At 51.2% G+C, this 17,224-nt stretch overlaps 1 protein-coding gene across 3 annotated transcripts; it reads right to left on the bottom strand.

Annotated features, from left to right (window-relative positions):
- Positions 1–547: 547 nt before the first annotated feature.
- Positions 548–16,969, bottom strand: MIX23 (mitochondrial matrix import factor 23). Of its 3 annotated transcripts, none has more exons than XM_088450741.1 (5): positions 16,848–16,969; positions 3,993–4,118; positions 2,988–3,134; positions 1,951–2,010; positions 548–821 (listed from the first exon to the last, which is right to left on the bottom strand). In XM_088450741.1, the coding sequence occupies exons 1-5, from the start codon at positions 16,896–16,898 to the stop codon at positions 771–773; spliced, it is 435 nt and encodes a 144-aa protein (XP_088306867.1). In that variant the 5' UTR covers positions 16,899–16,969; the 3' UTR covers positions 548–770. The 3 variants fall into 3 exon arrangements, with proteins under 3 accessions (XP_088306867.1, XP_088306869.1, XP_088306868.1); XM_088450743.1 differs by having other exon boundaries at positions 16,878–16,961; XM_088450742.1 differs by lacking the exon at positions 16,848–16,969 and adding an exon at positions 16,609–16,783.
- Between the last annotated feature and the right edge of the window lie 255 nt (positions 16,970–17,224).

Here is a 17,224-nt window from a genome sequence, read left to right as displayed (position 1 = left end):
CAGCCGTGACTCCGCCAACCGGTGCTAGAGCGGATGCAGCAGCGCCCATCTCTGAATCAGCGTTAAAAGCGCTGCAGAATATGTGTGCGCTATATAAAGAACTGGTAATATATAATAAATTAGTTAGGCCCAAAATGTAATTACAACCAGTCACTCCACCTGCTGGGGGAAAGCAGTAATGCAGGTATTGCACCATTTCCAGTCTGGTATCACAACTTATCTGCACCTTAGATAGAGGGGGGGGGGTGTTGTTTTAAACAACTTCATTAGGACAATGATGAGCGTCTGTTTAATTTAATTATCTAGACCAGGAATATATAGCGTGTGGCAGCACAACAGTACTATAAAGTAGTGTAAGGTCAGACATGAGCGAAGGCTAATGTAATACTGGTGCCAGACGGCAGCCGGTGGTAACTCTAACGCAGGTCTTTACTACACATTCTGCGCCGGAGGAAGATTCAGACCATAGTGTCCTGTAATGTCCATTATCCAATCACTTTGCTGCTGTCAGGCGCAGGCGGTGAGGAGGAAATCACGGTCACGCTCCCTCTGAAAATGATATTTAATGGTTAAAAAATCATGGTCACTAATGTCATACAACATGGCAGGTCGTCACGGGCTCCGTTTCGGAATTGAATGGAGCTGGAATATTTTTCAGCTTTGTCCAGTCAGACGCGATAACACCGGCTTCATCCAGTCATCCGTCCCAGGGACTCGGCCAATGTCCATTAGCTGAGCGCGGTGCGCGCGCTTTAAGTAGGGTCCCTGTGTTACTGCTCCTTGGGAGGCTTGTAGTGGAGCCGACAGCGCTCGTTAAATACCTGAAATCCAAGAACACGGTCACAATGATAAGTGGACACTGACAGACAGCAGACCGCAAATAAAAGATATACAATATTATATTGATATAGATATATTTATTAGTGAGGTGTACACCACAGGGGGGTTCTTCTGGTCCCAGCATGAAGCTGCGGTTTTATATGGACTCCACTATGTCAGAGAGCCACATGCTCATAATTCGATCAATATTAATAAGTCTGACATTTCATTCACACAAAACCCTACAGGAACACTTTAATACAGTAGATGAGAATGAACCTAACGTTCCTGCTTCCTACACAAGAGGTTACTCACTAACTGCTGCCATATTTCTGTGAAGGTGTAACTCACACTCACTGACTTGAATCAATAATACTGTTATCGGTGATGCAAGGACAGGACTCTGTTTCCTTATTCACTAATATATATTTATCAAAGTAATTAAAAAGCCGTAACATACAGCAAACCTATGTTGCTCTGGCATATATCACTTTTATATGTATGACTAGATCACTCTCATGGAATAGATCAGTTTTATGGAGCGCTATGCCTGTATTCTGCCGGGGGAAGGGGAGAGGGTCTATAAATAGGAGGAGGGGGTGGGTTTGAGACTATAAGCAGGATGGTGGGTCTCTAACTAGGTGGGCGGCTTGGGGGTCTATGGCCAGAAGGGCGGTTGTAGACCATGACCAATGCTGGGTACACATTAGTACGCTGACCAATCGCTCGTCTGATGTGTCGGCCCTGACGTTACAATTGGACGGGCATTTTAATTAGCCCGCCCAGTTGAGCTGTCACTCACCGCCGGGTCCCTGCAGCATGTGTACGGGTGATCGGCGGGTCACCAGTACACACCAGCAGATGCACCGATATATATCTGCATATATATCGGCCATCTGCTGTGCTGCACAGCCGCTGCGATTAGTCCTCCGTGAACGTCGTTGTTCAGAGACATAGCGGAGGTACACACCCGCCGATGGGCTCCTGATTTATCGGCCCTTCGACTGAACGCCCGATATATCGCCCGGTGTATACCCAGCTTAAGTGCTACACTAGCAGGTGTCTTCTATCTGACACAACTGTGGGGGTCTATCAGTAAATAAAAGGTGGCGGACAGCAGAACCCTCTCACCTTCCAGCTCCTGTCGTTCATCACCTCCTCTACGTTCAGGTCAGACTGCAGTAATTTCAACTAGGAAAGAAAGAACATGTGAGGAGGGGTCTCCATGGCCTGGCGGTCACATTAATCAGAGTTACAGTTACAGACATAATAATCTCATTGGCGGTTACTCAGGCGCGTTCCGGGGCAAAGGTCACTAAATCACAAGTGACTCGTTTGGACATAAGCACGCCATGTTTAACGCCAGCCGCGTGTTTCTTTATGTGGCCTCTTCTTATACAGTTACATAATAATGTATGATACAACGCACAGGTGGAGCGATACATCTTTATGCGCGGATCTGTACAGCCTGCGCTTACAATGGAGCACACAGCTCGCACTCTTTCCGATTTTTGAATCTGCCATAAAAGGTCTCAGTGCGGCCTCATCTGGGGCAAAAATGTTGCTTCAAGGTCCATTCTACTAAGACGGTCCCACCGCCCAGGTCATTAGATTTACCGTCTGCAGTTTTCTTCTAAACGACTTCTCAGTTTATCCTCATTAGTGAGGCATCGCCGCGGCCTTATTACACTGCCTTATTACGCGGCCTTATTACACTGCCTTATTACGCGGCCTTATTACGCGGCCTACATGCTGCACTCTCCTTAGAAGACCACCAGGAAGTGTCTGTGACATATACATTATATATAACACGGTCAGTGGATGAGTGAGAATACTATTGTGCGCGGTGTAATGACAGACCCCCCGTGGCTACGGATGGGGGCACAGAGGAAACAGCTGCAGCTCCATCAACATATCAGCAACAATTGTGACCTCTCGTACGAATATTATCCAAGCAAAACAGTTGTTTGTTATAGGATCCTAAAGGTCATCGCTCAATGCAAATTATAACTCCACCATGATAGTGTTAGAATGTCAGCTTATGTGGCTAGAATCCAACAGGAAAGAGACAACTCATTGCTTGGATGGGCTGATGAGAATAGCAAGGAAGGGTGCACAGAAAGCTGCCCCATCGGTGTGCCGGCTCTGGCCCCGCATCCAGCTCTCACCTTTGTCTGTTCCTTTCGGAGCTGTTTCTTTAGTGCTACGTTATCGCTGTCCTTTAGTCGGTCCTCTTGGAGCCTATTCACGTTAGCGAAAGACTGGGATATACAGCGCTTTATGGCCTTTTCCCGTGAGCTGTGAGCGTTCTGGAGCTGTGGGGGGGGAGGGGAGGAAAACAAGATACATGACACAATAGGTGACATTTTTCTCAGGATATTGAAGAGCTGGAAACGATGAGGGAGACAGCTGTAACTTACACAGGACGGTATTTACGCATTTATAGTGACACAGGTACTGTCCTTACAATGGGGTCATGTCAGCTCCATATGAGTCTCTATCAATCTTAAATAACTGAATCCAAGTTCTTAGATTCCCTATAGCCTCTAATGCTGCACATTACTTATCCCTTTGTCATCTGTAAAATGATAATATTCCTTTACTGAGCAGACCACAAACATTGATATAATGAGCTTGTGGCTAGCACTGGAGGTAACACAACTATGGGGGAGATGTATTATAGCGGCACGCATCGTGCCGCTGTAACTCTTCCTGTTTCGCCTCTTTACAGATGCGAAGCAGGAAGCACTACCTATGATATATAATAAGTGTGCGGGATGCTGACGGGCGAACTGACCTTCATACATTGGGTGGCACATAAGCGCGCTATCTTGTTGATAGCAGCGGTGATAATGATAGGGGCGCAAAGCACAATAATACATGGGGTAGACGCGGTATCAGCGCAAATAACGTGCGCCGATACCACACCTCCCCCATATCGCCCCTACACACCTCGCCCCCCTGTGCATCGAATGTTTTACTAATCAGGTTTTTGCTCATTAATTCCCTGTACTGTCTTCAATTGGCAATCAGCGATTGTTACCACCATCTTGTAGCCAACCCCCATAGTGTCTCTATGGCCTGTCTGCAGGTCAGTAATATAAACGCTTGGGTACGTACTAGACTGCGGTTATTCAAAGTATCGGTGTATCTGCGTGGGAGTAAACACTTACAGACTCGTAGAGATGCTTGCAGGTCTGGCTGGCATCGATTTTACCGGCAAACGATATGGTAGGGATGGTTGTGTTCAGTTCATGGACTATACGGTCATCCAAGGTCCTCGTTACCCGGAGCATTTCCTGTCCAGCAAAGTAATGATACAGAGGACGGGTCAGATCACAGAGATGTGATGTAATATAACAGTCACTGTGTGACCGCTGGGCAGTAATGAAAGAGAGGACGGGTCAGATCATACTGTGTGACCGCTGGGCAGTAATGAAAGAGAGGACGGGTCAGATCATACTGTGTGAGCGCTGGGCAGTAATGAAAGAGAGGACGGGTCAGATCACAGAGATGTGAGGTAATATAACAGTCACTGTGTGACCGCTGGGCAATAATGATACAGAGGACGGGTGAGATCATACTGTGTGAGCGCTGGGCAGTAATGATACAGAGGACGGGTCAGATCACAGAGAGGTGATGTAATATAACAGTCACTGTGTGAGAATAACATTCTGGAGATGTTGGGACACCGGGAGAAACAGACAGGAATAGGGTTAGATGACCCGGTGCCCCCTAACATGCAGATCACATCACCCACAAACACGGGTCCTGGGTCTCTATAATACACAGGTTGGGTGACGTCACCGCATCTTAGAGAGCTACTTTAATTTATATCATTAAGGCAAATACATAACTTATATAAAATATTAGAGATTGTAACATTCCAGAAATCTGATTATTCTTCAGTAACCGTGGATGATATGTAATGGACCATATACTGTAAAATATGTATTACACGGCAGGGTATTGTGTTATGTAACGTACTACACAGGAATGTATGATGATACATGTACTACACGGGAGGGTGTGGCGATATAACATGTACTACACGGGAGGGTGTGGCGATATAACATGTACCACGCAACATTGTATGGTGATATAACATGTATTATACGGTAAGGTATGGTGATCTACGTAATAAACAGCAAGGCACAGGAATGTAACATGCAATATATATACTACAGCAGGATATTAGGATATTGTGTATATATAGTATATAGATATATTACACAGCAGGGTATGGGGATACAACATATAACAGACCCTCCAACATGACCCGTTCCACCAGGTGCACAATGCTCTGCTCCTGGCCTCCCCACCTGGTGAATGATTGCAGCACCTGTGTAGCACTAGGTAATAGATGAGACAGGTGACAGCACAGGTGGCTGCAGTCATACATCAGGTGGGGAGGACAGGAGCAGAGCATTGTGTACCTGATGTATGACTGCAGCACCTGTGTAGCACTAGGTAATAGATGAGACAGGTGACAGCACAGGTGGCTGCAGTCATACATCAGGTGGGGAGGACAGGAGCAGAGCACTGTGTACCTGATGTATGACTGCAGCCACCTGTGTAGCACTAGGTAATAGATGAGACAGGTGACAGCACAGGTGGCTGCAGTCATACATCAGGTGGGGAGGACAGGAGCAGAGCACTGTGTACCTGATGTATGACTGCAGCCGCCTGTGTAGCACTAGGTAATAGATGAGACAGGTGACAGCACAGGTGGCTGCAGTCATATATCAGGTGGGGAGGACAGGGGCAGAGCACTGTGTACCTGATGTATGACTGCAGCCACCTGTGTAGCACTAGGTAATAGATGAGACAGGTGACAGGACAGGTGGCTGCAGTCATACATCAGGTGGGGAGGACAGGAGCAGAGCACTGTGTACCTGATGTATGATTGCAGCCACCTGTGTAGCACTAGGTAATAGATGAGACAGGTGTCAGCACAGGTGGCTGCAGTCATACATCAGGTGGGGAGGACAGGGGCAGAGCATTGTGTACCTGATGTATGACTGCAGCCGCCTGTGTAGCACTAGGTAATAGATGAGACAGGTGACAGCACAGGTGGCTGCAGTCATACATCAGGTGGGGAGGACAGGGGCAGAGCACTGTGTACCTGATGTATGACTGCAGCACCCTGTGTAGCACTAGGTAATAGATGAGACAGGTGACAGCACAGGTGGCTGCAGTCATACATCAGGTGGGGAGGACAGGGGCAGAGCACTGTGTACCTGATGTATGATTGCAGCCCCCTGTGTAGCACTAGGTAATAGATGAGACAGGTGACAGCACAGGTGGCTGCAGTCATACATCAGGTGGGGAGGACAGGGGCAGAGCATTGTGTACCTGATGTATGACTGCAGCACCTGTGTAGCACTAGGTAATAGATGAGACAGGTGTCAGCACAGGTGGCTGCAGTCATACATCAGGTGGGGAGGACAGGAGCAGAGCATTGTGTACCTGATGTATGATTGCAGCCACCTGTGTAGCACTAGGTAATAGATGAGACAGGTGACAGCACAGGTGGCTGCAGTCATACATCAGGTGGGGAGGACAGGAGCAGAGCACTGTGTACCTGATGTATGATTGCAGCCACCTGTGTAGCACTAGGTAATAGATGAGACAGGTGTCAGCACAGGTGGCTGCAGTCATACATCAGGTGGGGAGGACAGGGGCAGAGCATTGTGTACCTGATGTATGACTGCAGCCGCCTGTGTAGCACTAGGTAATAGATGAGACAGGTGACAGCACAGGTGGCTGCAGTCATACATCAGGTGGGGAGGACAGGGGCAGAGCACTGTGTACCTGATGTATGACTGCAGCCCCCTGTGTAGCACTAGGTAATAGATGAGACAGGTGACAGCACAGGTGGCTGCAGTCATACATCAGGTGGGGAGGACAGGGGCAGAGCACTGTGTACCTGATGTATGACTGCAGCCACCTGTGTAGCATTAGGTAATAGATGAGACAGGTGACAGCACAGGTGGCTGCAGTCATACATCAGGTGGGGAGGACAGGGGCAGAGCACTGTGTACCTGATGTATGATTGCAGCCACCTGTGTAGCACTAGGTAATAGATGAGACAGGTGACAGCACAGGTGGCTGCAGTCATACATCAGGTGGGGAGGACAGGGGCAGAGCATTGTGTACCTGATGTATGATTGCAGCCACCTGTGTAGCACTAGGTAATAGATGAGACAGGTGTCAGCACAGGTGGCTGCAGTCATACATCAGGTGGGGAGGACAGGGGCAGAGCATTGTGTACCTGATGTATGACTGCAGCCACCTGTGTAGCACTAGGTAATAGATGAGACAGGTGACAGCACAGGTGGCTGCAGTCATACATCAGGTGGGGAGGACAGGGGCAGAGCATTGTGTACCTGATGTATGACTGCAGCCCCCTGTGTAGCACTAGGTAATAGATGAGACAGGTGTCAGCACAGGTGGCTGCAGTCATACATCAGGTGGGGAGGACAGGGGCAGAGCATTGTGTACCTGATGTATGACTGCAGCCACCTGTGTAGCACTAGGTAATAGATGAGACAGGTGACAGCACAGGTGGCTGCAGTCATACATCAGGTGGGGAGGACAGGGGCAGAGCATTTGTGTACCTGATGTATGACTGCAGCCCCCTGTGTAGCACTAGGTAATAGATGAGACAGGTGACAGCACAGGTGGCTGCAGTCATACATCAGGTGGGGAGGACAGGGGCAGAGCATTGTGTACCTGATGTATGACTGCAGCCCCCTGTGTAGCATTAGGTAATAGATGAGACAGGTGTCAGCACAGGTGGCTGCAGTCATACATCAGGTGGGGAGGACAGGGGCAGAGCATTGTGTACCTGATGTATGACTGCAGCACCTGTGTAGCATTAGGTAATAGATGAGACAGGTGACAGCACAGGTGGCTGCAGTCATACATCAGGTGGGGAGGACAGGGGCAGAGCATTGTGTACCTGATGTATGACTGCAGCCCCCTGTGTAGCACTAGGTAATAGATGAGACAGGTGTCAGCACAGGTGGCTGCAGTCATACATCAGGTGGGGAGGACAGGGGCAGAGCATTGTGTACCTGATGTATGACTGCAGCCACCTGTGTAGCACTAGGTAATAGATGAGACAGGTGACAGCACAGGTGGCTGCAGTCATACATCAGGTGGGGAGGACAGGGGCAGAGCATTTGTGTACCTGATGTATGACTGCAGCCCCCTGTGTAGCACTAGGTAATAGATGAGACAGGTGACAGCACAGGTGGCTGCAGTCATACATCAGGTGGGGAGGACAGGGGCAGAGCATTGTGTACCTGATGTATGACTGCAGCCCCCTGTGTAGCATTAGGTAATAGATGAGACAGGTGTCAGCACAGGTGGCTGCAGTCATACATCAGGTGGGGAGGACAGGGGCAGAGCATTGTGTACCTGATGTATGACTGCAGCACCTGTGTAGCATTAGGTAATAGATGAGACAGGTGACAGCACAGGTGGCTGCAGTCATACATCAGGTGGGGAGGACAGGGGCAGAGCACTGTGTACCTGATGTATGACTGCAGCACCTGTGTAGCACTAGGTAATAGATGAGACAGGTGACAGCACAGGTGGCTGCAGTCATACATCAGGTGGGGAGGACAGGGGCAGAGCATTGTGTACCTGATGTATGATTGCAGCACCTGTGTAGCACTAGGTAATAGATGAGACAGGTGACAGCACAGGTGGCTGCAGTCATACATCAGGTGGGGAGGACAGGGGCAGAGCACTGTGTACCTGATGTATGACTGCAGCACCTGTGTAGCACTAGGTAATAGATGAGACAGGTGACAGCACAGGTGGCTGCAGTCATACATCAGGTGGGGAGGACAGGGGCAGAGCACTGTGTACCTGATGTATGACTGCAGCACCTGTGTAGCACTAGGTAATAGATGAGACAGGTGACAGCACAGGTGGCTGCAGTCATACATCAGGTGGGGAGGACAGGGGCAGAGCATTGTGTACCTGATGTATGACTGCAGCCCCCTGTGTAGCACTAGGTAATAGATGAGACAGGTGTCAGCACAGGTGGCTGCAGTCATACATCAGGTGGGGAGGACAGGGGCAGAGCATTGTGTACCTGATGTATGACTGCAGCCGCCTGTGTAGCATTAGGTAATAGATGAGACAAGTGTCAGCACAGGTGGCTGCAGTCATACATCAGGTGGGGAGGACAGGGGCAGAGCACTGTGTACCTGATGTATGACTGCAGCACCTGTGTAGCACTAGGTAATAGATGAGACAGGTGACAGCACAGGTGGCTGCAGTCATACATCAGGTGGGGAGGACAGGGGCAGAGCATTGTGTACCTGATGTATGACTGCAGCCACCTGTGTAGCACTAGGTAATAGATGAGACAGGTGACAGCACAGGTGGCTGCAGTCATACATCAGGTGGGGAGGACAGGGGCAGAGCATTTGTGTACCTGATGTATGACTGCAGCCCCCTGTGTAGCACTAGGTAATAGATGAGACAGGTGACAGCACAGGTGGCTGCAGTCATACATCAGGTGGGGAGGACAGGGGCAGAGCATTGTGTACCTGATGTATGACTGCAGCCCCCTGTGTAGCATTAGGTAATAGATGAGACAGGTGTCAGCACAGGTGGCTGCAGTCATACATCAGGTGGGGAGGACAGGGGCAGAGCATTGTGTACCTGATGTATGACTGCAGCACCTGTGTAGCATTAGGTAATAGATGAGACAGGTGACAGCACAGGTGGCTGCAGTCATACATCAGGTGGGGAGGACAGGGGCAGAGCACTGTGTACCTGATGTATGACTGCAGCACCTGTGTAGCACTAGGTAATAGATGAGACAGGTGACAGCACAGGTGGCTGCAGTCATACATCAGGTGGGGAGGACAGGGGCAGAGCATTGTGTACCTGATGTATGACTGCAGCCCCCTGTGTAGCACTAGGTAATAGATGAGACAGGTGACAGCACAGGTGGCTGCAGTCATACATCAGGTGGGGAGGACAGGGGCAGAGCATTGTGTACCTGATGTATGACTGCAGCCGCCTGTGTAGCACTAGGTAATAGATGAGACAGGTGACAGCACAGGTGGCTGCAGTCATACATCAGGTGGGGAGGACAGGGGCAGAGCATTGTGTACCTGATGTATGACTGCAGCCCCCTGTGTAGCACTAGGTAATAGATGAGACAGGTGACAGCACAGGTGGCTGCAGTCATACATCAGGTGGGGAGGACAGGGGCAGAGCATTGTGTACCTGATGTATGATTGCAGCACCTGTGTAGCACTAGGTAATAGATGAGACAGGTGACAGCACAGGTGGCTGCAGTCATACATCAGGTGGGGAGGACAGGGGCAGAGCACTGTGTACCTGATGTATGACTGCAGCACCTGTGTAGCACTAGGTAATAGATGAGACAGGTGACAGCACAGGTGGCTGCAGTCATACATCAGGTGGGGAGGACAGGGGCAGAGCACTGTGTACCTGATGTATGACTGCAGCACCTGTGTAGCACTAGGTAATAGATGAGACAGGTGACAGCACAGGTGGCTGCAGTCATACATCAGGTGGGGAGGACAGGGGCAGAGCATTGTGTACCTGATGTATGACTGCAGCCACCTGTGTAGCACTAGGTAATAGATGAGACAGGTGACAGCACAGGTGGCTGCAGTCATATATCAGGTGGGGAGGACAGGGGCAGAGCACTGTGTACCTGATGTATGACTGCAGCCACCTGTGTAGCACTAGGTAATAGATGAGACAGGTGACAGCACAGGTGGCTGCAGTCATACATCAGGTGGGGAGCACAGGGGCAGAGCATTGTGTACCTGATGTATGACTGCAGCCCCCTGTGTAGCACTAGGTAATAGATGAGACAGGTGACAGCACAGGTGGCTGCAGTCATACATCAGGTGGGGAGGACAGGGGCAGAGCATTGTGTACCTGATGTATGACTGCAGCCCCCTGTGTAGCACTAGGTAATAGATGAGACAGGTGACAGCACAGGTGGCTGCAGTCATACATCAGGTGGGGAGGACAGGGGCAGAGCATTGTGTACCTGATGTATGACTGCAGCACCTGTGTAGCACTAGGTAATAGATGAGACAGGTGACAGCACAGGTGGCTGCAGTCATACATCAGGTGGGGAGGACAGGGGCAGAGCACTGTGTACCTGATGTATGACTGCAGCACCTGTGTAGCACTAGGTAATAGATGAGACAGGTGACAGCACAGGTGGCTGCAGTCATACATCAGGTGGGGAGGACAGGGGCAGAGCATTGTGTACCTGATGTATGATTGCAGCCACCTGTGTAGCACTAGGTAATAGATGAGACAGGTGACAGCACAGGTGGCTGCAGTCATACATCAGGTGGGGAGGACAGGGGCAGAGCATTGTGTACCTGATGTATGACTGCAGCCCCCTGTGTAGCACTAGGTAATAGATGAGACAGGTGACAGCACAGGTGGCTGCAGTCATACATCAGGTGGGGAGGACAGGGGCAGAGCATTGTGTACCTGATGTATGATTGCAGCACCTGTGTAGCACTAGGTAATAGATGAGACAGGTGACAGCACAGGTGGCTGCAGTCATACATCAGGTGGGGAGGACAGGGGCAGAGCACTGTGTACCTGATGTATGACTGCAGCACCTGTGTAGCACTAGGTAATAGATGAGACAGGTGACAGCACAGGTGGCTGCAGTCATACATCAGGTGGGGAGGACAGGGGCAGAGCATTGTGTACCTGATGTATGACTGCAGCCACCTGTGTAGCACTAGGTAATAGATGAGACAGGTGACAGCACAGGTGGCTGCAGTCATACATCAGGTGGGGAGGACAGGGGCAGAGCATTGTGTACCTGATGTATGACTGCAGCACCTGTGTAGCACTAGGTAATAGATGAGACAGGTGACAGCACAGGTGGCTGCAGTCATACATCAGGTGGGGAGGACAGGAGCAGAGCACTGTGTACCTGATGTATGACTGCAGCCCCCTGTGTAGCACTAGGTAATAGATGAGACAGGTGACAGCACAGGTGGCTGCAGTCATACATCAGGTGGGGAGGACAGGGGCAGAGCATTGTGTACCTGATGTATGACTGCAGCCCCCTGTGTAGCACTAGGTAATAGATGAGACAGGTGACAGCACAGGTGGCTGCAGTCATACATCAGGTGGGGAGGACAGGGGCAGAGCACTGTGTACCTGATGTATGACTGCAGCACCTGTGTAGCACTAGGTAATAGATGAGACAGGTGACAGCACAGGTGGCTGCAGTCATACATCAGGTGGGGAGGACAGGGGCAGAGCATTGTGTACCTGATGTATGACTGCAGCACCTGTGTAGCACTAGGTAATAGATGAGACAGGTGTCAGCACAGGTGGCTGCAGTCATACATCAGGTGGGGAGGACAGGAGCAGAGCACTGTGTACCTGATGTATGACTGCAGCCACCTGTGTAGCACTAGGTAATAGATGAGACAGGTGTCAGCACAGGTGGTTGCAGTCATACATCAGGTGGGGAGGACAGGGGCAGAGCATTGTGTACCTGATGTATGACTGCAGCCCCCTGTGTAGCACTAGGTAATAGATGAGACAGGTGACAGCACAGGTGGCTGCAGTCATACATCAGGTGGGGAGGACAGGGGCAGAGCATTGTGTACCTGATGTATGATTGCAGCACCTGTGTAGCACTAGGTAATAGATGAGACAGGTGACAGCACAGGTGGCTGCAGTCATACATCAGGTGGGGAGGACAGGAGCAGAGCACTGTGTACCTGATGTATGACTGCAGCACCTGTGTAGCACTAGGTAATAGATGAGACAGGTGACAGCACAGGTGGCTGCAGTCATACATCAGGTGGGGAGGACAGGAGCAGAGCACTGTGTACCTGATGTATGACTGCAGCCACCTGTGTAGCACTAGGTAATAGATGAGACAGGTGTCAGCACAGGTGGCTGCAGTCATACATCAGGTGGGGAGGACAGGGGCAGAGCATTGTGTACCTGATGTATGACTGCAGCCCCCTGTGTAGCACTAGGTAATAGATGAGACAGGTGACAGCACAGGTGGCTGCAGTCATACATCAGGTGGGGAGGACAGGGGCAGAGCATTGTGTACCTGATGTATGATTGCAGCACCTGTGTAGCACTAGGTAATAGATGAGACAGGTGACAGCACAGGTGGCTGCAGTCATACATCAGGTGGGGAGGACAGGAGCAGAGCACTGTGTACCTGATGTATGACTGCAGCACCTGTGTAGCACTAGGTAATAGATGAGACAGGTGACAGCACAGGTGGCTGCAGTCATACATCAGGTGGGGAGGACAGGAGCAGAGCACTGTGTACCTGATGTATGACTGCAGCCCCCTGTGTAGCACTAGGTAATAGATGAGACAGGTGACAGCACAGGTGGCTGCAGTCATACATCAGGTGGGGAGGACAGGGGCAGAGCATTGTGTACCTGATGTATGACTGCAGCCCCCTGTGTAGCACTAGGCAATAGATGAGACAGGTGACAGCACAGGTGGCTGCAGTCATACATCAGGTGGGGAGGACAGGGGCAGAGCACTGTGTACCTGATGTATGACTGCAGCCACCTGTGTAGCACTAGGTAATAGATGAGACAGGTGTCAGCACAGGTGGCTGCAGTCATACATCAGGTGGGGAGGACAGGAGCAGAGCACTGTGTACCTGATGTATGACTGCAGCCCCCTGTGTAGCACTAGGTAATAGATGAGACAGGTGTCAGCACAGGTGGCTGCAGTCATACATCAGGTGGGGAGGACAGGGGCAGAGCACTGTGTACCTGATGTATGACTGCAGCACCTGTGTAGCACTAGGTAATAGATGAGACAGGTGACAGCACAGGTGGCTGCAGTCATACATCAGGTGGGGAGGACAGGGGCAGAGCATTGTGTACCTGATGTATGATTGCAGCCACCTGTGTAGCACTAGGTAATAGATGAGACAGGTGACAGCACAGGTGGCTGCAGTCATACATCAGGTGGGGAGGACAGGGGCAGAGCATTGTGTACCTGATGTATGACTGCAGCCCCCTGTGTAGCACTAGGTAATAGATGAGACAGGTGACAGCACAGGTGGCTGCAGTCATACATCAGGTGGGGAGGACAGGGGCAGAGCATTGTGTACCTGATGTATGATTGCAGCACCTGTGTAGCACTAGGTAATAGATGAGACAGGTGACAGCACAGGTGGCTGCAGTCATACATCAGGTGGGGAGGACAGGGGCAGAGCACTGTGTACCTGATGTATGACTGCAGCACCTGTGTAGCACTAGGTAATAGATGAGACAGGTGACAGCACAGGTGGCTGCAGTCATACATCAGGTGGGGAGGACAGGGGCAGAGCATTGTGTACCTGATGTATGACTGCAGCCACCTGTGTAGCACTAGGTAATAGATGAGACAGGTGACAGCACAGGTGGCTGCAGTCATACATCAGGTGGGGAGGACAGGGGCAGAGCATTGTGTACCTGATGTATGACTGCAGCACCTGTGTAGCACTAGGTAATAGATGAGACAGGTGACAGCACAGGTGGCTGCAGTCATACATCAGGTGGGGAGGACAGGAGCAGAGCACTGTGTACCTGATGTATGACTGCAGCCCCCTGTGTAGCACTAGGTAATAGATGAGACAGGTGACAGCACAGGTGGCTGCAGTCATACATCAGGTGGGGAGGACAGGGGCAGAGCATTGTGTACCTGATGTATGACTGCAGCCCCCTGTGTAGCACTAGGTAATAGATGAGACAGGTGACAGCACAGGTGGCTGCAGTCATACATCAGGTGGGGAGGACAGGGGCAGAGCACTGTGTACCTGATGTATGACTGCAGCACCTGTGTAGCACTAGGTAATAGATGAGACAGGTGACAGCACAGGTGGCTGCAGTCATACATCAGGTGGGGAGGACAGGGGCAGAGCATTGTGTACCTGATGTATGACTGCAGCACCTGTGTAGCACTAGGTAATAGATGAGACAGGTGTCAGCACAGGTGGCTGCAGTCATACATCAGGTGGGGAGGACAGGAGCAGAGCACTGTGTACCTGATGTATGACTGCAGCCACCTGTGTAGCACTAGGTAATAGATGAGACAGGTGTCAGCACAGGTGGCTGCAGTCATACATCAGGTGGGGAGGACAGGGGCAGAGCATTGTGTACCTGATGTATGACTGCAGCCCCCTGTGTAGCACTAGGTAATAGATGAGACAGGTGACAGCACAGGTGGCTGCAGTCATACATCAGGTGGGGAGGACAGGGGCAGAGCATTGTGTACCTGATGTATGATTGCAGCACCTGTGTAGCACTAGGTAATAGATGAGACAGGTGACAGCACAGGTGGCTGCAGTCATACATCAGGTGGGGAGGACAGGAGCAGAGCACTGTGTACCTGATGTATGACTGCAGCACCTGTGTAGCACTAGGTAATAGATGAGACAGGTGACAGCACAGGTGGCTGCAGTCATACATCAGGTGGGGAGGACAGGAGCAGAGCACTGTGTACCTGATGTATGACTGCAGCCACCTGTGTAGCACTAGGTAATAGATGAGACAGGTGTCAGCACAGGTGGCTGCAGTCATACATCAGGTGGGGAGGACAGGGGCAGAGCATTGTGTACCTGATGTATGACTGCAGCCCCCTGTGTAGCACTAGGTAATAGATGAGACAGGTGACAGCACAGGTGGCTGCAGTCATACATCAGGTGGGGAGGACAGGGGCAGAGCATTGTGTACCTGATGTATGATTGCAGCACCTGTGTAGCACTAGGTAATAGATGAGACAGGTGACAGCACAGGTGGCTGCAGTCATACATCAGGTGGGGAGGACAGGAGCAGAGCACTGTGTACCTGATGTATGACTGCAGCACCTGTGTAGCACTAGGTAATAGATGAGACAGGTGACAGCACAGGTGGCTGCAGTCATACATCAGGTGGGGAGGACAGGAGCAGAGCACTGTGTACCTGATGTATGACTGCAGCCCCCTGTGTAGCACTAGGTAATAGATGAGACAGGTGACAGCACAGGTGGCTGCAGTCATACATCAGGTGGGGAGGACAGGGGCAGAGCATTGTGTACCTGATGTATGACTGCAGCCCCCTGTGTAGCACTAGGTAATAGATGAGACAGGTGACAGCACAGGTGGCTGCAGTCATACATCAGGTGGGGAGGACAGGGGCAGAGCACTGTGTACCTGATGTATGACTGCAGCCCCCTGTGTAGCACTAGGTAATAGATGAGACAGGTGACAGCACAGGTGGCTGCAGTCATACATCAGGTGGGGAGGACAGGGGCAGAGCATTGTGTACCTGATGTATGACTGCAGCCCCCTGTGTAGCACTAGGTAATAGATGAGACAGGTGACAGCACAGGTGGCTGCAGTCATACATCAGGTGGGGAGGACAGGGGCAGAGCACTGTGTACCTGATGTATGACTGCAGCCCCCTGTGTAGCACTAGGTAATAGATGAGACAGGTGACAGCACAGGTGGCTGCAGTCATACATCAGGTGGGGAGGACAGGGGCAGAGCACTGTGTACCTGATGTATGACTGCAGCCCCCTGTGTAGCACTAGGTAATAGATGAGACAGGTGACAGCACAGGTGGCTGCAGTCATACATCAGGTGGGGAGGACAGGGGCAGAGCATTGTGTACCTGATGTATGACTGCAGCCCCCTGTGTAGCACTAGGTAATAGATGAGACAGGTGACAGCACAGGTGGCTGCAGTCATACATCAGGTGGGGAGGACAGGGGCAGAACATTGTGTACCTGATGGATGGGGCCATGTTGGAGGCTCTGCATCAGGTGGGGAGCCCAGGATGTAATACAGGGCACGCGAGGAGCCGGCTCCGGGCTGTAGGTCACAGGGGGGCACTTATAGGGTCACACTGACCAGACAGGGACTCGGGGTAACCCGGCAGATTGGGGTTAGTGGGGGGCCCTCTTGCCCCCTCCGTGCCCTGCCCACACCCCCCAGTATCAGGGACTGAGCACCCTCCAGATCTCACCTGGAACTCCGCGAAATCCTCACAGCTCACCTCCTCAATGGGCGCCGCCATATTGGGAAAGCCAGGGGGCCTCGCCGTCCCTGACCTCTGACCTCCAGCTTAGCTGTCCTCGGAGATCGCCTGTCCCGGGTTATTATCACACAGAGCAGCAGCCTAGGCTCGGCCTGAGAGGGAGGTGTCATTATTACTCTATGGCGGGAACACAGCTTATAGATAGGCCCCTGGCTAGTCAGCGATCCCCGGAGTTATATTATGATTAGGTTATTACATGTTAGGGTTGCCATGGGTGGCACTAGAGGGGATGTCTCCATCAGTGTGCATACCGGCGGCCATTTTCCCTGTGATTATTCTCATAAACACAAGTGACTGACTATATT

This window comes from Taudactylus pleione, unplaced genomic scaffold, assembly GCF_031769625.1.
Source record: "Taudactylus pleione unplaced genomic scaffold, aTauple2 ptg000523l, whole genome shotgun sequence".
NCBI lineage: Eukaryota > Metazoa > Chordata > Amphibia > Anura > Myobatrachidae > Taudactylus > Taudactylus pleione.
Note: the sequence above shows the minus strand (reverse complement) of the source record. Positions and strands in the feature narration are given on the sequence as shown.